General features: G+C 34.3%; 1 protein-coding gene across 1 annotated transcript in view; it reads left to right on the top strand.

Annotated features, from left to right (window-relative positions):
- The window catches only part of LOC150110532 (E3 ubiquitin-protein ligase KCMF1-like), a 111,665-nt gene that overhangs the window by 43,645 nt on the left and 41,462 nt on the right, over positions 1-26,558 (top strand). The window contains exon 3 of the mRNA XM_090394593.1: positions 14,335-14,474. Within this exon, the coding sequence (XP_090250719.1) occupies positions 14,335-14,474 (140 nt within the window). The remainder of the gene's footprint in view (positions 1-14,334; positions 14,475-26,558) is intronic.

Raw genomic sequence — 26,558 nt, 5'->3', positions numbered from 1 at the left:
GTAACCCAGTTCATATTGACAGTGCCCTTTGGTTTTCAAATCCTCTCCAGACACAAAGAACATTTTTATCTTGGCTTTCAGATCAGTTAGTTGGACTCATTTGGAAGTGGTGCAACTTTCCCTCCTGAAAACTGGTTTTTCATCTTGCAAAACAGACAAACTGGCAAGAACACGTGCAATTTACAGACATAATAGATAGGATTAACACAGATCATAAACAGTGGTCAAGTTTCTGAGCCTAGTTATTAGGTATGACTATACATTAAGCATAAAAGGAAGATGCAATAGTGTGTACAGCACTAGCAGTCTGTTATAAACTATGGAAAGAATCATGTAGGTTTATTAGGTAAATGCTGCCATAATCCTTATTATTGATTAACTCATTTTATATTTGTTAATACATGGCTTGATAAAATTATGATGAAAGTATCTTAAATAGAAATCCATTATTGGAAGTACATATAAAAAAGTCATAAGGTAAAACATTTGCAAGAAGTAGTTGGAGTGAGCCTGTAGAGATGGATCAATTTAGTTAACTAAATTGACTTTTTTCCAGATGTTATATAGAATTTTGAGATTTTTGCTCTATTTCACTTTGCCATGAATAGTTATAAAATCAGCTGCTCAGGGTAGCATTCTGTTGTAAGCAGTGTTGTGAGTCATTCTGAAATGAAACTAGAAATTTTATGAAGTTTAAAGTAGAAATTAAGCATATAGTTAAATATGCTTAAAAAGTACATAAAAAAACAAAACTTAATGAAAATTAAAACTGTCAGTTAAATATTTTAATACTAGAATTAAGCATCTTAGCTATTATGATTTAAGTAACATTTGCAAAACTTTGGTTGGTTCTTCTCATTAATTTATTTTTGATAAATAAAATAAGTTTTCAAGTCATTTGTTATGCTCCAAACCAAATACTTATCTTGTTTAACAGTAATAAAATACCTTATAAAACATACACACAAAAAAAAAAAAAAAAAAGTTAAGAAAAAATGCATTCTAGAATTAAAGCAAAGACTCGTTTGCAATTACTGAACGTTAAAAAATTTGTTTGACTTATGCAATTCCTCGAGTAATTAAAGCTGGCAGTCAGAATAGTACTCAGAGGATCATTCATATTCTGTAAGTGAGCATGTTTATTATTATTATGCGACACTGCCAGGGAGTCCAAAGACTCATCAAGGGAGAGTGTGCCAACAGCATCGAACGATTGAACTCCTTCCAACTACTAACTGCACTCAAACTTGCTTAACTTTTTGCGTGAGTCATTAGTAGCAGAGGCTCTAATCGACGAACCTTTGCTGGTGAAATACTTGTTTGTAGCCATAACAAAAATGAACACCGAAAGTTTTAGTTTCTAGCATTAAACTTAAGAAAAATATAAACATAACAAAAGCCACACCTTTTTAATGAAGAGATCTAGCAAAATTACCTGGCATGACTCAATTATTTATTCTTGATAAATAAAATAAGTTTTTCAAGTCTAATGATTCTTAAACAAGTTTTTTAAGGTTTCACTTTTTAAATTTCTGAAAATGAGTTTTTTCTATCTTTTATAGAAAACATACTTTTTAGTACTTAGTCACTTAAGGATCAAAACTAGATAACTGAAAGAAGACTTACATAGCTTATAAGGAATGCTAGGCACTGACTGGGTCTTCTGAGATGTCCAGTCCTTACCTTCCTATGGCATATCCTATTATTGGTGTTCACTTGTTTGAATAAACAGGGATGAACAGTAGTCAGTTGAGGACTTACAGACCAAATTGTATTCTTTGTTGGCAAATTAAATATCATGCCACCTATAATGTTACTTAGTTATACAAGTTCCTACTGTTTTTGTGAGGGAACCTGCTGAACATTCAAAAGTCTGACACTGGAACAGCCTTAACAGAATTGAAGATAAGAAGCAACAATCCTGATTGCCAGAACCAAGAAGACAAAAACAAATCAGTTTTCTTTTCAAATAAAAGATGTAAGGTGATCTACTCAATTTACATTTTTTATTTAGGGATATGAAAAAGGAGAAAATAGCTGCTATAGTCAACACTGAAGATCAGTTTTCTCAAATGGGAGCCAATTTCAAGTTGAGTGATGTGGGCAAGGAAATTGGACAGTGAGATATTTGTACATATGATCCCATGGATGATTCTAGTAGGGAAGAAGTAGAAGAATTTTTGAGTCATAAGACAGATCAGAAAAAAAAAATTATTGCTTTCAATTTTGCTTATTGTTGTAACATTAAAGCAGCTGACCTGGTTAGCCAAGTGATAGTTTAGTTAACTTGCCTGCACTCCAACCAACAGGCTATAGGATAGGATTGAATCATCCTGTCGTAGGTAAGGATGTTAGTGAATGCCCTTATGTAGGAGATAAATTTCATTGTCCAGTAAAACCACTGCTCTGTTTATTAGAGATCTGAAATGGCTTGAAAAAAATTCAGTATTTGATTTCTAGGTTTGGTTTTCCTGATTATGTAAAAAAATGAAATCAAAAATATACACACACATTTATATAATAAACCTGAGCCTGTACACAGTACTAATATACTATGCATTTGTAACCTTTCATGGGTGAGAGTGACAAAAAAATAAAAATAAATGTATGCTGTTTTGTGATCATTTTGTGATTAGAGTTCCAGCGGCATATTATATTAGCAGGGTTATGCTACAAGAAACTGAAGAGGCAAGGGATCTTGGTGTATTGATGGATAAGAATTTAAAGTTCAAAGGTCACATAGCAAAAGTTGCAAATACAACTCAGAGGATAATTGGTATGTTGAAGCGAACCTTGACATGTAAGGATAAAGAAGTAATTTTGCCTCTTTATAAGGCTTTGATAAAGCCACACTTGGATTACTGTGCACAGATTTGGTTTCCCGGATTCCAAGGGGATAAAGAAGCTGTGGAAAGGGTGCAAAGAAGAGTTACAAGATTATATCCGGATTTAGATTATGAAGACAGATTGCAAGTATGTGGATTACAGACTCTGGTTAACAGGAGAAAGAGGGGTGATATGATAGAGATCTATAAACTTTTAAATGGGTGTTATAGCATTTCAACTGATGAAATTTTTCGTTATATGGAAGGCAGGGAGAGAACACGGGGGGGGGGGGGCATCCATGGAAGTTAAGGTTCTCAATTTTTCTCCCAGAGAGCAGTGAGTGAGTGGAATAATTTGCCCTTATGGGTAGTGAGTGCATCTAGTGTGAATGAATTCAAGGGTAGGTATGATAGCTGGATTGGGTGATTTACAGCCTCTATCGATGAGCCCTTGACTCCCTGGAGGTCTTAGATAATAATATTGTTCTAAAACATGCATGTTGTAATTTCTTTCTGAACATTTCTGTTTGCTTTAGTCTGAACATTTATATTTATAATACAAATTATGAATATCAATATCTTTAAAATTTTTCTTAAGATTTGTAACATTTTGATTTCCAAATGCTTAAATCAATTTTTAACGTCTTTTCTGAATCGTTAGATTTAGAATTTCCGATTCTAGATTTTACTCATCTGAAATGGCATATCTTCTCTTCCCTCCAACTAAGTTTCTTGAATTAGAAGGTCACAACTGGAGATCCGTCACAAGAATCTGATTTTTGCTGATGATTTTAAAGTTTTGTCTTCCTTTGGTTTCATTGATTTTCCCATAACATACTCTTCAAAACTTCCTAGCCAAGAAGAGGACTTTTTTTTCATAGTTATATGATCAGTATTGTTATGGTAAGCGAATAGCCATAATTTAATAAAAACCAAGATAATTACTCAGTGTTTCGATTTTCATATTAAATAAGCTATGTTACAGTACTTAGTATGCCAGAATATCAATTTGGTCAACCATTAGCTCTACTAGCCTGACCTCTAGTGAAGGGGAAAAAACCTCAGAGCTGGAGTCCTGTTTTATCTGTATGTTTTTGCTTTACTTAGGTAGTTATCACTAGCCATATAAATCTGTTATCTGTATGGCTAAAGATTACTAAATTCAAACAAAAACAGCATTAATGGTTGCCAAATCAGTATTTGAAATAAGAGCTGAAATTATTGTATGAAGTCTATTAATAGGGGATTGCTGGAAAACATGAAACATGTAATTGTGAGTTGAATCATAATTACATTTAACAGAACGAAAAAAGCACAAAAATAATTATACATAATAGTTCTAATATTTCATCTCTATCACAGATACATCTTCTGAGATATAGTATAAATATTGTTATAACACAAATAAATTGAAGATGTTAGACTAAAAACTTCAAGTCCATAGAGAATGCTCCACTTAGAAATTTGGAGGAGGTATAAAAATTCTTTCCCTAACCTGGGAAGTTTAACACAACCACATTTATTTCACTTGGGTTGTTTCTTTAAATCTGCTGTTGATTTCTGAAATAAAAGTTATTCTGTATATGCTATGGTGAATCATGGTAGTTTTTTCCCTTTTAATCAAATGACTATACACATAAAATTGCATAATGAAATAATTTAATGTAAATCACTAATATTTCACGATGAGCATCTCATCACATTATCAGAGTGAAAACACAGTGAGAACTGAATAGATGTCACAAAGTACTTCTGTCCTGCCACTTTCAAGCCAGTCACATAGTAGTATTAGGAACTCATGGAAACTGAGAACATAGTCATTAATGCAACTATAAACAAATGTAGCCGAAAGGTAAAGGGAAGAAGCTCATGACAAGATGTAAAAGTAGATGGGGCACGTCAGGTTTAACTAGAGAATTACTAAATTTAAATTTACTGTTAAATTAAACATTTGCATCTAGAATTGCATGTAGATACACATACAACAAAAATGATTATTTGCATACAATGAATAGAAATATATATATGCATGGCATGCCAGCTGAATCAGCCAGAGAATACATGTATAAACATACATAAGGTTTGAGATTAAATATCTATCTAATCAAATATGAAAAAAAAAAAGAATACACACACACAGCCACATATATACAATGAACTCACAAAAAAAAATTGTATAAACACTACAGATATTACAATTTGAGCATATTATTATTTATGAGAGTTCAGAGTTACTATTTCCCAGAATTTAGAATTTTTTTTGCCATCATTCTGATTAAGATTTGGGTGATTCCAAAGATCTTCATAACATTCTTTGAGAAGTATCTTGAATGTGAAAGAACTTCTGTGAGGAATATTTATGTTGTCTCATAGAATCCTGGCTAGTAGAAACTCTGTTCCACAAGATGAGATTTCTCAGATTGGAGGAAATGGATGTATGCATATTATGACCAGTCTGGCTAAAATAGGAAAAATTGCAGGAACAAGGAATCTGCTACACTCCCAGATGAGCCACATGTGAAGTTTAACTTTGGTGGAAGGTAGAATTATTGAAATCTTGTTTATTGTCCCAAAGTTTGTTTGGAATTCAAATTTTTTATGACTTTTGAATGCAAGTGGAGATTTCTTTTGATGTGCTATAATTTGGATGAAAAATATCTGTTCATAATGAAGTTCTCTTTTATAGATTGTAATGCTTGTCTGAGTGTGTTCTCATGAGGAACAGGTAATGTGCCTCTGTGGGCAAGAGTCTTTACAATGCCAAGTTTTTGTGTAGGGTGCTGCACACAAAAGAATCGGTCTTCCAGTAAAAGTAGGTACAATATCTTATAAAGTGAAAAGCTGAGGATGCCATCCACTTCCCTCTTTACAAGTGAATCCAATAAAGGAAGGACTCTATTATTTTCATTTACTAACATAAATTAATGCTAGGAAAAAAAGGGATTAATTTTATCTAAGAAACTAATTCTCCATTTGTGTATGGCCAAATAGCAAACACGTCAACATAACAAAACCAAGTGGAAGGACAAGGGGGCGATAGTAGTGAGGAAATGTTCTTCCAAGTGTTCCCTGAAGTAAGTTGATACAAGCGGTGACAAATGGGGGGGGGGATCCGTGGTACAACTTTCCACCTACTTGTATAGATTCCCTTGTCAGGAAAAGTATCCAGAATGTATAGCAGAATCAAGTAACTTAATGTCAACTGTAAAGTCATTAAAGAGCAGTTATCTAATTGAACACTAGTGAAGAGGAAAATCATGTCAAAACTCGCCATGTTATCAGAGCATTGAAGGTGGAGGTCTTTCACTTTAGCGATGAAATCTGCAACATTCTGTAAGTGGGAAGGAGATATTTCCATTTGACTAGATAAAGCTTTTGATAGTTTATAAGTAGGACTATACAACATTATACGCTATCTGGAAAGAAATTAATGATTACCATAGTGTGAGAAATAAACTGCCACAGCACCCACCTTAATGAGATGTAGGACTGCCTTTTGCCGCCATGACCGCTGCAGTCATATGGAGCATACTTTCACAAGTGTATGCTAGTGATCAGTGGAAATTTTGGACCATTCTTCCCATACACATGTAATGAGGTCCTGGACTGTTGTGGGGCAGACATCCCTTGAACTCACCCGACACTCCAGTTCATCCCACAGATGTTCAATACAGTTGAGGGACAATGGTCATTTCCATAGAAATGCCACAAAATAGTAAACAATGCATTGTCCAGAATGTTTAGATACCTCTTGGACTTCAATGTTTGTGGCACCACAAACAGATCCGAGGCCAAACCATTTAAAACAGGACCATGCCATCACACCACCACCACCTCTGAATTTCATAGTTGGGATTACACACTCTGGGAAGAGTTGTTCACTGGGCATTTGCCACACCCATTCATCTGCTTGGTAGAGGGTGTAGCGTAATTCATTGCTCCATCACACGGCTTTTTAATCTTCAATATTCCGCTGTACACGTACTACATTGCATGTTGATTTGGGTAATGTGGAGCTTGCATATTTGCAGTCCTACCATGGAAACTCATGTTGTGAGCCTTGGTTTTAAATGTTTTTGTGCAGATTCATGTCCCAGTTGATGCCTTAAACTCAGCACTCAGTGTGTTGACTGATGAATGGTGGGTTTTACATATTACCTTCATAGCACCCTACGGTTGCATTCAGTAATTGTGGTGGGTCATCCACTGCAGGTAGCACTTGCAGTTGACTCTGTGCTTCCATCTCAATATGGTATCACTGATTGTTGATCTGGGATGAACAGATAGGCCTGCAACATGGCATCCTATCGCAACGACATAATTTCAAATTACGTCAGTTTTTTTTCTTGGAGCCATTTCACCTGGACACAGTTATACTGACTTGGGAGCATCATATTTCTTCACTTTATACCAGCTGCAAACACATGCCTCATTACATAGCACAATGCACTTTGCCCATGAGTATGTCCATTGACTTCTTTCCAAGCATTGTATAATTTCACTATTAATAATTTATAATGTGATCCAAAGAATATGGACTCCTGAATTATATAATGTCATATGCAAATATCTGTTGAGAATCTGGCAAGAAAGATGTTCATAACTTTAAAAGTAATCTGGAACAAAAATTTGACAACCCTAAAAGTAACCACTCAATTTTTCACACCGTACAGCCTACTGACAAACGGGTAATCAACCTGTCACATTTTCTACTCACTCAAGAGATGAAATGAATGTTGTAGCTAAAGGACATAATTTTGCCATCTTTCCATATGCAGCATGAAACCATATACAGGTTTCATGCTGCATATGGAAAGAAACTTATGATCTTCTGTCTGTATCAGCTAAGCAATTACGGTTTGAAGTGGTCTTTTTTATATAGTGCAAAGTTACCACCTTTAAACAGTCCTAGATCTGAATTAAAAGTTTTACTGTGAGGTTTTGAAGCAGCATTCAGTGCATGTGTCCAAACAAGTGGAAGAATGACTGGGCCCACACATCAGTCATTGTTTGACAGTTTCTGGCTTCCAAAAATGCAACATTCATTCTACCCTACCCCCCCTTCCTATTCGCCTGATCTCCCACTGACCCTCTGACTTTTTTCTGTTCCCCAAGATGAAATTCTGGCTGAAAGGGCTTTTTACACAATTGAGATCCAGGCAGAATAGCAGGAGGTACTCAATACAGTCACACTTGAGGACTTCCAGGGATGCATAGAAATGGGCTTGTTGGGTACACTTCAAAGGAGATGGTGTAAACTAGGATTTAGGCTAAGTCATTTTTGTTTGGTCAATTTCCCAAACTTCTGGGTAGCACCTCATATCCAATTTTGTTAATTTTTGTACATTGTATTATTTCACTATAAACAAAGAGTAAAATCAGTTAATAAAAACAAACAACAACAAAAAAAAAAAAAACAGACCTTACAACGGGGTTGGTAAGTCAGTTTACAGCATGCACTAGCGTCTTAGATTTTTCCTCTTTTGTAAGCATAAGCTTATTGGCCTCTGTTGTTGCATGTCTTCAATTCAAATTGCCAGTGTTTTCATATATTCTATTCGTATGCCTCTTGGTTGCATTGGCTAAACATGTGCTATGTAATGCAAACTTTATCTCTTATAATAGTTCTAACAGTTGATTCATTAATTTCATAAGCATGCAATGCCTACGAACTTATTACCTTTTTCATGTTCTTGAATAATTTTTTACTTTTAAACTCATTATTTATAATGTCTCTTCTTATCATTGTGAGTACACATATTCTCGTCACTTTTACATTTCTCAGACATATTTAGGATTTATATTTTTTTTTGCAAAGTGCCTAACTAGATTCATTAACAAGACACAATTTCTGCTCAAGGAAGAAACAAACAAAGAAAATGGCAGACATTATCAGCTTACTAGGAAAACCATCTGTTATTATATGAAAATAGTTTATTATGTATCCAACTATATTTTAGAGCAAATGTAGAAAGAACCTTAAATTTCAAAAATTTACCAGAGAGCTTATGAGAATATAACCTTCAGTATCATAGTTGCTTTGGTATATGCACATTTAAAAGGCACAAGCTCTGCCTAGAAGCTGGTATGTGAAGGGGGATCTGTGGAATGACAGTTGCATCCACAGTGCTAGCTGCCCAAAGAGAGCTGTTCTAAGTTTGAATCTAGTTGCCAACTAGAAGAATGTTTTCTAACCCCTTTCTTCAACTGGTTTCCAAGTTAATCGATTTCTTGTATGGGCAAGTAGGGATTCTCATTCCATGAACTCAAGAAAATTGATAGTAGAGCCCACACTATCTCAGGCAATAAGGTGGCACAAGATGGCAGCATTTATCAGCCATCTCTTCATTGGATGCTGGTTATAATTAGTGATAGTCTTGGGTCAGCCATCTCTGATTGACTATTGGTGGAGATTGAATTGCCTCATCAGTCTCCAAAAGTTAAGAGCTAAAACAGCTTTGCCTACTCCCTATAGGAGAATAAAATGAAATGGATCTGACCTTGTGAATCCAAACTTAGGCCATATCTTAATAGCTTATTTTTGTAAATTAAATCACTAATGAAATAATTACTAATTGGAAATTTTTATGTTAGAGAATGAGAGTGTAACAATTAAAAGATGACCTAAATTTCGGAGGTAATGATGACCTCAATAACCATTGGAAGCTCGCAGCATGAGGCTTTGAAGTTCTTTCCTTTTTAAAGTCATAATTTTTTTTTATTATTGCCTTTTAATCTTTATATTCCTTTTATGCATTTGTTTCAATCACTCCATTATCATAATCTTATCTACTGGATATCTTCCATATTTTTGGAAGCCAAACTCATTACTAAAGTTTAGCATCGTCATTACCACCAAAATTCAGGTATGTTCTAATTGTTGCTCACTCTCCCTCTTTAACATAAAAATTTCAAATGAGTAATTATCTTATTAGTGTAAGTTTGGATATAGAAGGTCAGCTCCATTTCATTTAAATAATAAGCTTTGCTGTTCTTTTCTGACTGATTTTTTGGAGCAGCATGAAATAATTTGAAGAAATAAATAATTTAAACTGAATATTTGAATTTTTCTTATATAATGCATTGCCCATGGTGAAAGACTGTTGCAATTTGCTTATGCTAACAGATTAGTTTTTTCTAATACCTGTTACCTGTTTTCAGAAACACCTATGACATGCCTATTATGTACATCCTTGCACATCAACAATGGAAGACAAGCATCTTTGATGTGCACACTATCAGCTTGTAAGACTGACTCTGTAGCCTTCCAAATCCGTCTCAGCTAGACTGGATGTCAGAGTAATTCTCAGCATTCAGAGAAAAAGCTTCAAAAAAAGTTAGATGGTCTTTTGTAGATAAGTAGAACACCCTGAAATGTCTGGAATGGAATCAAGGTTGTGATATAGGACACAGCCAAGAAACATCTAAGCCCAGTTAAAATATCAAAAGATCCATGGATTTCAGAATCAATGTGGAATCTGATCACAAGGCAGATGTTGGAGAAACAGACACAATGGCTGAAGAATATCAGTCAGAAATGTTTAAAAAATGTGAAGAGTTAGTTCTAGATGAGGTAGCATAATTACAAAAGGATTGGGTTAGTTTTTGACTTTAAGTACAAGTTTAAGTCTAAATTGAATGTCAATCTTTCTTTCTTTTTTTGATAGCTATTTTTGGATAGGAAACATGGAATCCCAAGTCTAATAAGAAAAGCATAGCTGCTTTTGAGATGCACTGCTATAGGAAATTGTTGGAGATCTTATATTTTGAAAGGCTGACAAATGGTTGGATTCTAGAAAGGATTGGTTGAAATTTAAGACAAGGACTATTGATAGTAGAAAGCTGAAATACTTTGTACACATAGAAAGAAAGAAAGGAGGACTTCTCAAAACAGTAATAGAGCGTCAAGTCCTCAGTAAAAGAAAGGGGAAGTGTAGACCCTCAGTGAAATGCATGATGGATGGTATTGTTAATAATTGGTGGATTTTTATATAAAGAGAATATTCATAAATATTATCATATTATTAATCCTACCATAGAGATGATCTCTGTTTCTAACAATTATTTTTTTTATTTCCAAGTGTACCTATATATTATTATATGCACAAGAGTTCACTCCAATTGGTGCAATGATCTTAACTCTTTCTTTCAGAATCCAAATAATCACTGACTCAAGACCAAATACAAAATAAACACATTTAATAGAACAAAAACAATATATATACACTTCAAACAATATTACATAACTACAAATTAATTGGATCCAAGGCCTTTTTAAAATAAACTTACACTTAAGACTAAACACTTTGTTTTCAAAATGACAAAATGTTCATAGCCAGTTTCTCTCTCTGTCAAGGCCCTTCTCCAAAGACATATGACTTTATTCTTCATTTTTACAGGATCCTTTCTCATCACTTATGTAGCACACATTAATTTTTCCGAACTTAATTCTGTCTCTTTTCTTCAGTAGAAATAATAGTCAGATCTGGCGTCCTTAATACAGATGAAACTTCCTAATCAGAGTTTTCTCGAACATTCCTTTAGAATGTAAATAGCAAATTCTTCTTTTATTCACTAAATGCTTATTGACAGTCTTAACTCTTCGAATTAAAAAAAACTTACAGTTCTACGATTTCCTTTACGGAATCTCCTATAAATCTTTCAATTAGTGTTTCCTCCAATATTCCGTTTAAAACGCATATATAGCAATATTTTCTTTTATTTATCCACATACTTACTCCACATTAAAACTTAATAGTTCCACGATTCCTTTTTCGGAATATACTATTAATTTTCCTCCGACTGTCACATAAAAAACTCTTAAGTTCCTCCGAACCTAAATATCTGCCGGCCTGTGTTCTAAATTCCTTCCGAACGCTATCCTGTTTACTCTCTCGTTGCTTCGATACCGAACTTGTCAGCTGTCAATCACACATCAAACTTCTTGGCGAGCATGCGCACTCCAAGAAACTGGTAAGCAAGAAGTTAGGTATAAATAATGGCTGACACATTCGTTGTCTCCGTTAGCAACAAGAGAGAATGTCTTCATAAAAACACAAAACTTAATATTTTAAATTACAATAAAATTCCTGTAAGTAATACTAATATCAAATCTGGTAAGTACATCAATTTTTTAACTTCTTTACATATCACTTTTGACAAATTTGATATGTAAAGGGGCACATTGCAAGTGCCGACAATGCGTGTTATGAAACTAAAACTAATAAACATTTTAACATAAGCAATTCCTAAATATATTTAGAATTTTAATTATGATTATTTTTACAGTATAACTGAAGTGACTGGTTTTCGTAGAGTTGTAACCAAGAAAAGCCTACCCTACCAGAGGACCATTTGTGTTGCAAAGACACTGAACCTGCTTCTTCTCTTCCTCTTTTTTTATTTTATTTGTTTATATGTCCTCTGGAACAGCCTTCCTCGTGAAGTATTTCCAAACACCACTACAACCTAATACTTCGAAAAAAAAATATCGAACTTTTTTCTCCATCCTCACCTGCACCCTACCCATGGCACTGATGTGCTTGTAGGTTCTTTGATCTCTCATGTATGGGATCAGTGTGTGTGTGTGTGTGTGTGTGTGTGTATATTACCAAGTCAGCGTATGACACCTCATGATGTCATGTCCAATCAAATTATGGATATAAACATATATGCATTGGTTTTTTTCCTTCTTAGTGGGAATGTTTAATCAGTTTAAGTAGTTTGTTACAAATAGCATTCAGCCCAAAATTACACTAATTCTTCTAACTGTTAAGTTAAAAATAAAATTCTTCTTAATCACTATCTTCCTGTCTTTGTTCTAGTTTCTACTTATTCATTCTTTCACTCTGAATTTTACTCAAAAATATTTATTCAAAAGATATACATATAAATTTCTTCTCTAGAGAATAACATTCTGGATAATTCTTTCTCTTAATTGATGGACAGTCCCAAACTCCTTTTTGAAAATTGTTTAAGGGTTTTTCTGCCAGTTAATAAAGAAACATTGTGGTTACAAAATTTTTCCCAGCCTGGTTGGCCAAGTGGTTGCATATCCATTCTCTAACCAGGCTCAAATCCCACTGAAGGCATAGGTGTTTGCCTTCAGTGGGATTTGAAGGCAAATAACAGTGCACCTTTAAGTAGGAGATGAATTTCATTACATAGTGCGAGACTACTGCTACTTATTGAACACTAAAAAACAAGTTCCATATTTGAATTCTAGAGCAGGGTTTCTAATTTATGTAAAAAAATAAATTAAAAGGAAAAAAAATTAGCTCACCCATCATATCACTGTTTGGGAGTCACATAAAAAAATAAATATTACTTTTGACTGAATGAAATGACCTATAAAATGAGTTTAGAATTTACAGACAGACAAACTTGCTTGTTTTTTATATATATATATTTTTTTTCTAGCATTTGATACCTAAAAGTATTAAACAGCTGTTTAATACTTTTAGCTATCCTTTGCATGTGATGGTCACTACACAAAACGAAAGTCATAAAGTATCTCTCTTTCACAGCATCATATGTAACAAAACTATTACAATAAGATAAAACTGCATACAATTTCAGCATTTCCACACAGTTCTTAAATGATTATATCATCAAAATAAGTAATTTAGTTATTAAAATATAACTAAATTTCATGAAGTCTTTATTCATGTGTATGTTATGTTCAGTAATAATGACAATAAAGACAAAACTTAAAATATAATATTCTTATATAACCAAATTTAATTTCAGGTCAAGATTTACATTAATCTGTAAGATTTGGAGTACTGTAAAACTAAACATAATAGTAAATTATGTTTGTGAGATTTTTTTTTTTTCAGCAGATCAGAAGGGAATGCAGTGTTACTAATACTTCTTAGCTTTGTGCCATATAGCTTGCATTAACACTTGAAGAATGCTACCAAAGATGTATGATTTACTCACATTCAGAGCTCTCTTTATAGGCTGTTCTCTTGTTTATGGTCTAATACTTTCTCAAGCACAACATTTATTCTCTCAAATAATTGTGTTTGTACTGGATTCCAGACTATACTGGAATTCAAGGAAACATGACTGCAGATGCAGCTGCTATTTCAGCATGGAACTTTTCTGATTGTTTGTTAGTTCCCTACAAACAGCTAGTAAAATAAAAATTAATTCATATCAGTTACACTCATCATAGCTGGGAAGATAATACAAACAAATTGCATCATAAAAGTTCATAATTAAGCATTGCCAGTCCACTCTGCATAGGAATATAGAGAAGTTGTTCTTGTTAGGCATTCCATAGGCCACATTGACCTTATACATTCTTTTTTGCTGAGGGCTGAGAACCACCCTATTGGGAACTGCAACACATGTTCAACCCATAGCTCATGTTTTGGTGCAGTGTTACTACTTTCGTTGAGAATGGGATTTATTGTTCAAAAAGGCTATTTAATAACTTATTTTTAGATAACATCATGCATTTTGTGTGTGGTAATGATTATAATCTATATATTTTATTCATTAGATTTATATTATGGAGGAGAAGCAATATCTGTAGGCCATCCTCAGTCACTAACTTGTCCATTTTGTGGAAAGATGGGTTTCAGTGAGTCTTCTCTTTTGGAACATGCATCTGCAGAGCATTCGGGTAATTCAACTGATGTAGTAAGTACAAGTGAAAATCTATATCTTTTACAATATTTTTCTAATTTATATTAAGGAAAATAAGAAAAAAAATTTAATTAAAAATATTTAAATAAGAAAATAAAATTAGGAGTATGCTATGCACTTATTAGAATTATGTCATTATAAAATATTGTAATGACTTAATTATAAAATATAATTTTTTTTCTAGTAAGAGAAAGAAACATGCTTTGAGAATTTTGAGTTGAATTGTGAACTATGCATTGCGGCTGCTGCATCTGTTTAACAGATTTACATTACTGTTTAGAGAATTATCAATGGCAGTTCTGATGAACAGTGACTATGAATGTTTGCAAAAATGCAAGCAGCAAAAACATAATGTTGTTGTGAAAAAGATTGGACTGAAGTGGTGAGAGATCATAAATTTCTAATTGCTCTTTTCTGTACTAAGTGAAGTATTTTTAGGAGGCTCTTACAGACAGCATGCCAAATGTGAGAACAGTAATCAGTGGGTGGACCTATTGCAGTCATCGTCAAATTCCTGATATGAAAATTGTCAGCTGACAATTTTCCTCCAAATTAATCTGCTATTTGTCAAGACTCCAACATTATCAGATCTTATATTTCTGTCTTTCTGAGGTGCTTTTACTGTATCAGTCCACCTAGATCTTGTTCTTCCTCTGGGTCTTTTTCCTGCCAACCTGGCAAAGAACACTTGTTTTGCTACTCCTTCCACTCCCATTCTGTTTATGTGAACCATACCATCTGAGATTAGAAGTGCTAACACATTCATGAGCACTAACAAGGGCAAGATATTTCCTAATATCCTCATTTTTACTATAATACGATATTTTTACTATAACAGATATAATATTTGTTATATCTGTTCACCCCTTCCCCTAATCTTTCTTAGAAAACTTGTATCTGTCTTGTATTGTCTCCAGTCCTTAATCAAGTGTTATTTCTAACCCAACTCTCAGATTCATATGTTAAAATTAGTTTGAATACTGGCTTGTATATAGCTGGTTTAATGTTTTGACTAATTTCTCTCTTATTCCATATAAATTTACTCTGTTGACCTCCTACCATACCAGCTTTGTTAATTCTATGTCTATTTCCATATTTAATTTGCCATATCCACCAAAAATTGTGTAAAAACTAAAATGTTTCACTTGTTCTATGGCTTCACCATTCAGGATGCGGTTGGTTTTGGACGTTTCTGAATATTTTCTTTATCTTTGCCTTTTTATTATTGATTTCATACCAAATTTATTATAGTAATTATTCAGTTTATTTAGGGAATCCTGCAGATTTGTACTGGATTGTACTTTACACATTAATCTGCATAAAAAAACTGAGATTAACATTTCCAGTTTTGATATCAGGTTTAACATCACATTTCCCTTATAATGTGATCCGTATAGATGATGAATAGCAGTGAGAATAATGCACACCATTTTTTCACACCTGACTTAATATCAAAACCATTCTCCTGTACCTCCTTCAATTCTAACTGCTGATGTAACTACCCAGATATGGACTGTGTATTACCCGATATATTGTCCTATTTACACCATATAACTGTAGTGTTTTGAACAACTTTTCTATTGGAACATTGTCATATGCCTTTTCCATATCTACAGAACTTTAATATAGATCCCTGTTATATTCCTATGATTTCTCAACTATTTGTCTTAAAATGAAAATGTGACCATGACAACCTTTATTTGGCCTGAATCTGGCTTGTTCTTCACCAAGCTTTCCTTTCACAATATTTCTTAGTCATTTCTCAAGTATACTTGCATAAATTTTACCAGGAACACTCAGTAGGGAAATACCTCTGTAATTCCTCACTTTCAATTTTATTTCCCTTTTTATAGTTGGATACTACAAGATCTCTATTCCATTCATCTGGAATTTGACCCTCTGAACTATGCAGTGCATGTACTGTAAAATTTCCATATTCGAGCATTTCTAGTTGAGTATCAACTACTCCTGCTACCGTTCACATTTCAGGTTTTTGATGGCTTTTTCTACTTCAAATATGGATTTGTATTCATTGACTGCATTCCTGTTGAGTATTTCTAATGCCATGCTAATGCTCTTTGTTTCATTTGGCAGTCTTTCAAAGTAATTACTCCAGACATAGAATATCTTTAGTGTCAGTTTTTTAATATCCTCCAGAATATTTTGCCACTTTCCAGATATTTGTTTTCTGTGCTCTTACTGAAGTCTTCTCATGACTTTCATTTAGCTAGTTTTACATGGTACTCTGCTTTCTTACATTATATCTGTATTCTCTAAGGGCATAAGTTGACTTATAATAATAATATTTGGTTTCCAGATCAAGTGTTGATCAATTTTTATTAAACTGAACCAACTAGTTTTTTCCCACACTTTAACTGTTGGCATCTTCAGGGCACTTATAAGTTTAAACAATCTCACAATTATGCGTAACTGCCAATATCAAAACAATATCAAAAACTTATAAGTGCCCTGAAGATGCCAACAGTTAAAGTGTGGCGAAACCAGTTGGTTCAGTTTAATAAAAATTGATCAACACTTGATCTTGAAACCAAATATTATTATTATACTAATTTATGATCAAGAAAATATCTTCATGATAAGTTGATTTACTTGGTAGAACTTTCATTATGCTTTCTTCTTTTCCTTGATGGACTCTTTAACTTTCTGAATCCACCATGGAGTTCTGATTTTTCTATCCTTGCAGATTGCCTCACTGCATGTCTCTGGCTGAATCGATGCTTTCTTTAGCATTTGCCACTGAATCTCCAAGGTTTTGTTCTTGCTTTCAATGTCTTTCATTTTTTTCGTGAATAATGGTTGTGTATATGAGTCTACAGTTCACCTCTGAAAGTTGCTTGAATTTGATTCATTTCAAAACTTTCTTACACACCCATCTTTTTAATATGAAATTCAGTTTTATCCTGCTCAACACTAATTGGTGATCGCTTCCAATTTCAAATCCTCTGTATATATATACTCCTGCATGCAGACCTTTTTTTCTGATACTCCTAGCATTTGTGTATAGACATAATAATCTAAATGTTTTTTTTTGTATACTCTTGTCTGCAGTCTGCATGCAGGAGTATCAGAAAAAAGGGGGTAGAGTTGGTTGCCTTGGTCATTATGTTGGAACCTTAGATTGTAGGCATTAGTGAGATCTGGCTATCAGAATTAGACACACTAACTGATATTGAGTATTTTTAAGAAGGATAGACAGGAGAGGAAGATCGGGGGGGGGTGCTAATGATGTCAAATATCTTGAATCGTTCAAGTTTAGACCTATGACTGCAATACTAGTAACAATTTTTCATGCTCAGTGAGTTTGAAGCCATCTAGTGTGAGGTGGAATTTAACAATATCAATTACATAGTGGGGTGTTGTTACAGACCTTCATCACTAGCAACCGATTCACCAGGATCGGTTGCTAGTGATGAAGAAATGCATCACCAAATAGAGACGATGGGCATGAAAAAGAGAAATCATAATGGGAGACCCTAATTATCCAAATATTGATTGTGTAGCAGTAAAATCTCATGAGAAGAATGAAACTGAATTTATTGAGCTGTTGTGAGACAACTTCCTCATAAGGACCTTGAGGTCAACGAATGTTAGATTTGATTATAGTGTCAGAGGGTGTTTCAGTTAATGATGTAAGTATTCTGCCTCTCGTGGTGACTGATCATGCAGTACTCACTGGGGAACTGATTAAGTTTATGAATCTCCATTCAGAAAAGGTTACATGCTGAACTACAAAGCAGGAATTATGACCATCTGAGGGGTATGCTGGGTTCTGTACTGTGGAATCAGTTATTGGATGGAAAGAATATCGACAGTGCATTGAAATCATTTAAAAAATACTTAAATAATGCAATATCAGAATGTGTCCCAAGAGTTCTAAGAATAAATTGGGTAGTAGTTAAATAGATGTGTAATGTTATTAAGCAAGAGATTTGTAAGAAACGAATGATCTGTAAGGAATACAGTCTGCATAATTATGATGTCTATTATAAGCAGCAAACTGGAATAGTCACAATTGTTGTATGGAAAGCTAAGTCAGAGTTTGAAAACAAATTGGCTCTGCAAGATAGGCAGTCCACAACCAATCAACTGGCTGAAATCAACCTGGTTGATTGCTGAAAGCTATCAACCTGGTGTATGCAACATTGAGTTTACTGGTACCTCTTAATTGAATTAAGAAATCAGGTGTGTATGAAGAGGAGGTATTAGAGCTGTTGCACAAACTGAATAAGAATTCAGCAATAGGAACTGATGGTATATCAGCATGGGTGCTAAAAGAGTGTTCAGTTGAACTGGTTATTCCTTTTACTGGCTATGTAATTTGAGTCTCAGAACAGGGAAGATTCTGCAGGAATGGAAAGAATGTATGATAAATCCATTGCACTATGGTGATGCAGAGACCGATGTATCCAACTCTTGACAAATCAATATCGCAGAAGTGGTGGCGAAGATTTTGAAAAAATCGGTTAGGGCTTGCATTCAGAAATGGATTGACAGTGAATCTTTACTTTGCAATTAACAGCATGGCTCTATTAAGATAAGGTCATGTTTTAGCAACCTGCTCACATTCTATAATAATGTTACTTAACAAGGGGAATTAATTATCTAGACAAGTGGAATGGACACCATGATACTTTTGGATTTTGCTAAGACTTTTGACAGAATACGGTATTAAAGCCGTTGCATAAATTTGAGAATATGAGTTTGGATTATAAAATATTAGCGTGGTTAAAAGGGTGGCTGACTGATAGATATCAAAAAGTGGTATACAGGGGATGTGAGTCTGCAAGATTTAAGGTAATTAGTGGTGTACCACTAGGATCAGTACTTTTGTCCACTTTTATTCTATATGTACATTAATATTATTGGGAAGGATTTGACAGGCGAGATACAGCTATTTGCTGATCTGCAATACTTGCAGAATGATATGAATAGGCTGGAATTGTGGGCATGGAAAAATGGATAACAGTTCAGTGTTAGTAATTGCAAAGTTATGAACTTTGGCGTGATTAGATATCCAATGTCGTATTATATTGGTGGGATTATGTGATCCCACCAATGTGGACGTAGATGATTTTTCTTTAGGTATACTATTTTTCTTCTTTAAGTATTTTGGAATTATTTGAGTGAACAATGATCATAGGTTTGCCAGGCCTGTGGTCATTCTACAGTTCTGTTAGGCATTCTATTCCTTCCATCTTTGTATCTTGTTTTCTGTATTTATAATATCATTCTTATCTTTTAACTGTTGGCTTGGTATTTTGTTTTGATTATTAAGAAATTTTAATTTCTGATTGTAACTACAATTTAATTTTCTTTTTGATTGGTCTATCTAATCTTTTTATGTTCTTCATTTCCATTAGGATTATTTTTCCATGTTCTTTTATCCATTTGTTCCAGTCGCTCCTGTCATCCATGTTTTTTTTTTAATTTTCTTGCTTTTCTGATTTTTTGCTGCTGCTTTTATCTTGATCCATCTGTAGGTGTCTTCTTTCTTTTCAATACAGTCATCCCTCGGCTTACATCCGTTCAAGTTACGTCCTTTCAAAGATACGTTCATGATCCCATAATGAAATAAATAACATTTTAGACTATACTTTCGAACAAGACACAAGCAAGCATAAAGTAAAAAGGTTTTTAGTTAGCAACAATGCATGATGCAGTTGCAACAGCGCATTCAGCGGCAACCTCCCTCGGCAGTTGGCACTTAGCTTCCACAGTTCCTCTGTTGATTTTGTGTTGGAAAAATGTTATTTGTGTATTTATCATTAAATATTTCACAATATTTTGTGCAACATGGCCCCTCCATGCCCAATTAAAAAACCTAGTGAAGAATCATAGAAAAAGAGGTGAGCAATTGATCTTAAAACGAAGTTGCAAGTTCAACAATAGTGACGAAGCAATGACAAGGTCCTATCAGTGATTGGAAAAGCTACTTCCATCATGCATGGAGGACCCGAACCAAAAGCACATACTGCTTAGCACTATGGCCATAACCACTAAGGCATTAAGTCTCTTCAACTTGTTGAAGGAGAAAGCTGGACACGATTACGACTATGAATTCAACACTTTTTCCGGTTGGTTCATGAGATTCAAGCAGAGTTTTGAGCTACATAATGTGAAAATGTACGATGAATCTTCAAGTACCGATGAGAAGCCAGCCAAGGAGTTTGTGGAGAAATTGAATAAAATTATTACAGGGAAAAATTATTTGCCACAGCAAATATTTAATATGAATGAGACCTGTTGGTTTTGGGAAAAAATGTCCGAGCAGACATTCATCCACCAAAAGCTAAAATCTATGCCTGGTTTCAAAGCTCTTAAAGACCGTGTTACAATTCTGTTAGGAAGTAATGTGGCTGGATATAAACTGAAACCATTTGTGATATGGCACAATGAGAATCTACAAGCCTTCAAAAACATTAGGAAGCATACTCTTCCAGTTCATTAGCAGAGATATAAGAAGTTGTGGATGACTCAAAAATTGTTTGCGGATGCCTTAATCAACTGTTATGCGAGCGAAATGGAAAGCTATTGTGTGAAAGAAAATGTAGAATTTAAAATTTTATTAATTCTAGTAATGCTCTAGGTCATCCATCTTATATCGGTGATCTTCACCAAGTTCAAGGTCATGTTTTTCCCTCCAAACACTACTTCATTGATCCAACCAATGGATCAGGGAGTTTTAGTAGTGTTTAAGGTTTATTATCTACGGAGAACTTTTTCACAAGCCATTTCTGTGACTGAAGGAAAATGACCAGACTCTCATGCAATTCTGGAAAGCATTCAGCATTTATTATGATATCAAAATATTGCTGTAGTTTGGCACGAAGTGACCTCTCAATGTATGAGTGGCATATGAAAAGAGACATTTAAAAGGTTTGTGCACGATTTTGTAAGTTTTGAAAAAAATGAAAGCCTTTTGTAAATTGAGTGAAGAAATAGCGGCCTAGCAAACAACCTGAATCTTGAAGTGAATGATGACGACATAGTTCAACTCATAGGAAGTACCTCTGAAGAGTTGACCAGTGAAGAATTGGTCGAACTGGAGGAAAACGTGTTGCAGAAGAGGAAGAACAAGAAAAGGAAGAGGAAAAAGAGAAACAAGGAGAGGTAGTTAAACAATTCACAGTGAAGGGTCTTGCAGAAATGTTCTCAAAATGGTTAAAGACATGGATCCCATTGTTGAATGCTACTTATTAGTAGAAAGTGCATGATGCATTTGCTTGCTATAAACAAATTTATGATGAAAAGAACAAGAGGAATAAGCAAAGCACATTGGACATTTTCATCAAAAAAACAAAGATTACACCAGAAGAACTGCAGCCTGGTCCTTCACATAAGGAAGATAATGAAGAAGTGATAGTGGAGGAAGATTTGAGTGATTATTCTCCTGAGTATCGACTTACGTCCTGCCTAATGGAATGGAACCCAGACGTAATTCGAGAGATGTATACTGTACTCTATTATTCTGAAATAAAGTCTTGTTGTTACTGTCATTTAATTGCGCTGTATTCCATTTGAATGTTCTGAATCTGTTATAGTTATCATCTTTAACTTTATTGTCATTTTCACAAGTCTGTGGTCTGATCCACAGTCAGCACTGGGCATAACTTTTGCATTTGTTATTCTGTTTCTATATCTTTGATTGATCATAATAAAATCTGTTGGATTCCCTGTATACTGCCTTTCTTTTTCTTTTTGTTCATGAAAAGTGTTTGCAATTATCAATTTATGTTTTTAAAAAAAATGCAATGCATTGTCTCACCTTTATACTTTCTTTTTCCATATTCATATGGATCTACAATAGAACTTATTCTTTTCTTTCCTATTTTAGCATTTCAGTCACCCATAATGATTTAACACTGTCTTTCACTCCTCCAATATCTTGAATAGTGTCAAGATTTTTCTTAAAATTTTTCATAGAATTCTTCATCTTCAGATGTAGTTGCATAAATCTTTATAATCATCAATGATTTTGTTTCTATATTTAAAATTGATATTCTTCCATATTTTGTATTAACATTAATAACTAAATGTGAGAATTCCTTTTTTGTAACGAATGCAACTTCCTTTCTTGGCTCACTTCCTCCACATCCCATAACTTTATATTCCTTTCCATTTGGAAGAGTAGTTAAAAATTCCATATTGCCTTTCAAAGAATGTCTCTGACAATCGAAGTATTTTAATGTCTAATTGTTCCACATGCACATTTGCTACTTTTTCAGGTCGATTCAATCCTCTCGCATTCCATCTACCAATTTTAATACTTTGTTTATATCTTTTATTTCTAACTTCCTTTGTTTCTATAGTAATAAATTTCTTACTTCCAAGTTGACAGATTCCTGAACAGCACTGAAAGCTAGTCAACTTACCTTTTTGTTATACATTTATTTTATTATTCTCACAAATTTATCAGGAATTCCATAGTTCTAATAATTATCCTTATATAATGTTTCTATTAATACTGTCACGCTGTGTCAAAAACCTGTGATATTTACTTCCATCCCATCTTCCCTTTCATGTTTGGCTTCTTGGAAATCTGATTACTGCTTATGATAGGGTGGAGTGGTTAATCCTATCTGCATTGTCTGCTATGTCTGTAAATTGTGTGTTTTTCTGCCCGGTTGCCTCTCAAGCAAGATGAAAAACCCAAGTTTCTGTGAGGAAAAACTTTGCTACTTCCTTTTGATACTAGCTAACTCACCTTCTCTTGAAAAGCCCTGATAACAGTTCTTTTCATTTTAGAGTATTCAAACATAGGTCTTTCTATCCAAAGGGCATCGCTAATACTGACTAAACCATAGAGACTGATTGAATCTATTCTAAAACCCAACTTGCTCATGCTTTAATGTTTTTGCTGTTCATTTTTAATTACATTTATCGACATTTTACAAAAGTTTTGATACTGACAGTAGATTAATTCCTCTCTAGTATTTGCATTTAGTGAGGTCACTTATCTCTAGAATAATGACTATCATTGTCTCTTTCCATTTTTGAGGATCTTTTGCTGTTTAGCACTTTATTAAACATCACTTGCAGTTTGTCGACAGCAATTTCTTTAGTTAAACATTTCTATATTCTTATTGCTGCAGAAGATGGAGAATGCATACCTTCTTCTGTTACATAATTATTTTATTTTTAGATATTGGTTCTATTATATTTAAAACCATACTCATAGAGGGATTCTCAATAATTGTACTTATTGTATCAGTTATTTTCTGTTTAAAGTCTCAAGATGCTATCTCCATCTTTCAACACTTATCTTTTTTTCATTTAGCAGGACACTATTTTTTTTCCATTACTGTATTTTCTTGCATTTCAAACAGCATTTTTATTTTACACCTTTTGTCTGTGAGTTTCCAGGTCTTGTTTGATAACCATTCTTTTTTTTTCTTTTCTTAATTACATTGATACTATTCTTTCTTCATAGTATCTAAAAAGTCTCTTGTATACTCTTCTAAAATTGTCATATCTTTTCTGTTATGTCTGATATAATATGAACCTGATATTAGAATTCGACATATCAAACTTAGTTCTTTCTTTTATGTAGATGATTTATTTATTTATTCTTTTCACCATAAGAATAAATATTATTCTTACCATCAACATCTAACACGTGGAGAGAACACTGGTTCAACAATCTCCGAATAGATGGCTTCCTGGTTGAAGATTCCTGTGCTCTGCAGCCTGATTTTGGCTACCTACTACACAAATGGAAACTGTCAGACTACACTTATTGTGACTATTTCCCCCATAGCCCAGATCATTCATATCATGAACAACAACCCAAAGCGACAATTTCATTGTAACCTCCAAGACAAGGTGATTAATGTCTAGCCCAAAAAGCCAATCCAGGGCCTCATTCATCACCTTGTCTTGGAGGTTACAATGAAATTGTCGCTTTGGGTTGTTGTTCATGATATGAATGATCTGGGCTATGGGGGAAATAGTCACAATAAGTGTAGTCTGACAGTTTCCATTTGTGTAGTAGGTAGCCAAAATCAGGCTGCAGAGCACAGGAATCTTCAACCAGGAAGCCATTTATTCGGAGATTGTTGAACCAGTGTTCTCTCCACGTGTTAGATGTTGATGGTAAGGCAGTTGAAGAGAGTTCATCCATGGACCAGATAGACTTTTTTGATTTTAGCCAAAGACTGGGTGGATATTTGAGAGTCCAGTGCAGGGACAGAAGCAGGTTGCTGCTCATTACTTTATTAAATTTTGTTAATCGAAGCTTGTCTTCTCAGTATATTTGTTTGAGCAATGTTAGATAGACAGCCGGGGGGGGGGGGCTTCTCAGTGTCCCACTAATTGTGCACATTTCTTTCCCTGACAGGAGCACAGTATTTTGCTTAGGACTTCTGCCCCCACCCCAGGTTGTTCCAGAAGCCTTGAAATGATATTATTTCTCGTTTTAATTTTTGTGCCTTTTATATGTTAGGCTTCTGTCCAGGCTCACTCCAAGGTATTTTGGGTGAGGCACATGTTCTACCATCTTTCCGCAGAAGAGAGGTTGAGGTGTTGATTTGCCTCATTGTTTAGGTAGAATGCTATAGACACAGTTTTTGTTGGATTTGACTTTGGGTACCACTGTTTGAAATACTCTCCCAGGATGTTTAAATCTGTATTCAGGGTTGTTTCCAAGTTGGCAAAGAAGATAGATTGGTTTACGATTGCTAGGTCATTGGCATACATGTATTCGCTTGAGCTGGTATATGGTATGTCGGAAGAGTTGAGGGGCTAACACAGAGCCTGTGGGATACTGTTGTGGAGGAATCTGGGCCTGCTCTTTTTTCCACCAGTATGGACCCGGATCTTTCTGTTGGAGAGAATGTATTTGAAAAGTTGGAAAGTTTTTTTGTACCTTATAATATTTCGTTATAATAATATAACATTGATAGGACTGTACTCCAAAAAATGGATGAAGCTAGAGATTTAGGGGTGGTGGTATACACTGAGTATACCACCTAATTTTGTATCATCAGCAAACAACTTAATATTTCTTTCAGGTTACTTCCTACATCATTCATGTACAAATTAAATAATAGGGGTTCTAGCACTCAACCTTGCATCACACCACTAGTCACTTGCTTTTGCCTGGATTCTGTTCCTCTATATACCACTTTTTGATATCTGTCCAGCAGCCACCCTCTTATCCACATAACCAATGCCATATCCATCTAATTTGCATAACAGAATTCCACATAATATTTGTTCAAATGACTTTGCAAAATCCAGCTGAATCAGAGTGTAGCCATGAACTGTTGCTCTTTTATAAAAATTTAGTAAATTACTAAGCATAACCGACCCTTCAGAAAGCCATGTTGCTTCTAGGAGTATCATATTATTATTCACCCATTCTTGAATTCTCTTTCTGATACCTTTACCACCACTAGCAAATCATTGGTCTGTGATTTGCTACCACTGACTTAGGTCCTCTTTTGTGCAAAGGAATTATTTTGCCCTTGGAACTCTACCAGAACTGAGACTTCAATTCATGTACTAAAAAATACACAGCAGTCACATATCGTTCAGTAAATATTCAAATCAAGTGGATATTGATTCCAACATTATTTCAAAGCCGAATAGAGAAACTACAAGAGTTTCATGCTGAATATAGAAACTATAAAAGTTTCAGCAGATCCAAGCATAAACAAACCTTTCATGACAGGGGCAACTCATAAAGGTGGAGTAAGCTCTGATCACTATCCTTAGTATTTCCCATAATGTAAAACACATCTCCTAGCAGACATGTATGATGTTATACATTATTCGGGGAGAGGGTGTCACTACCCAGACCGGTTTCGACCTTTGTTGAGGTCTCGTCAATGGGAGCCAGACCCAGATGTAAATACTCATGTTGAAATGATGCAGAACTTATACTTTACATCTGGGTCTTGCTAAAAAAAAAAGGTGTCACATCACAAAAGGCACCATAAATTACTGAAAAATAGAGAGCCAAAAGGCTTCACTTCAGTGATGCAAAATTATTCAAATTAAGTGGATATTGAATCCAACATTATTTCAAAGCCGAATAGAGAAACTACAAGAGGATAG

Source organism: Typopeltis vanoorti, chromosome 1 (assembly GCF_054136105.1).
Source record: "Typopeltis vanoorti isolate ZY-2024b chromosome 1, IOZ_Tvanoo_1.0, whole genome shotgun sequence".
Lineage (NCBI taxonomy): Eukaryota > Metazoa > Arthropoda > Arachnida > Uropygi > Thelyphonidae > Typopeltis > Typopeltis vanoorti.
This window is presented reverse-complemented; position numbering and strand designations above follow the sequence as displayed.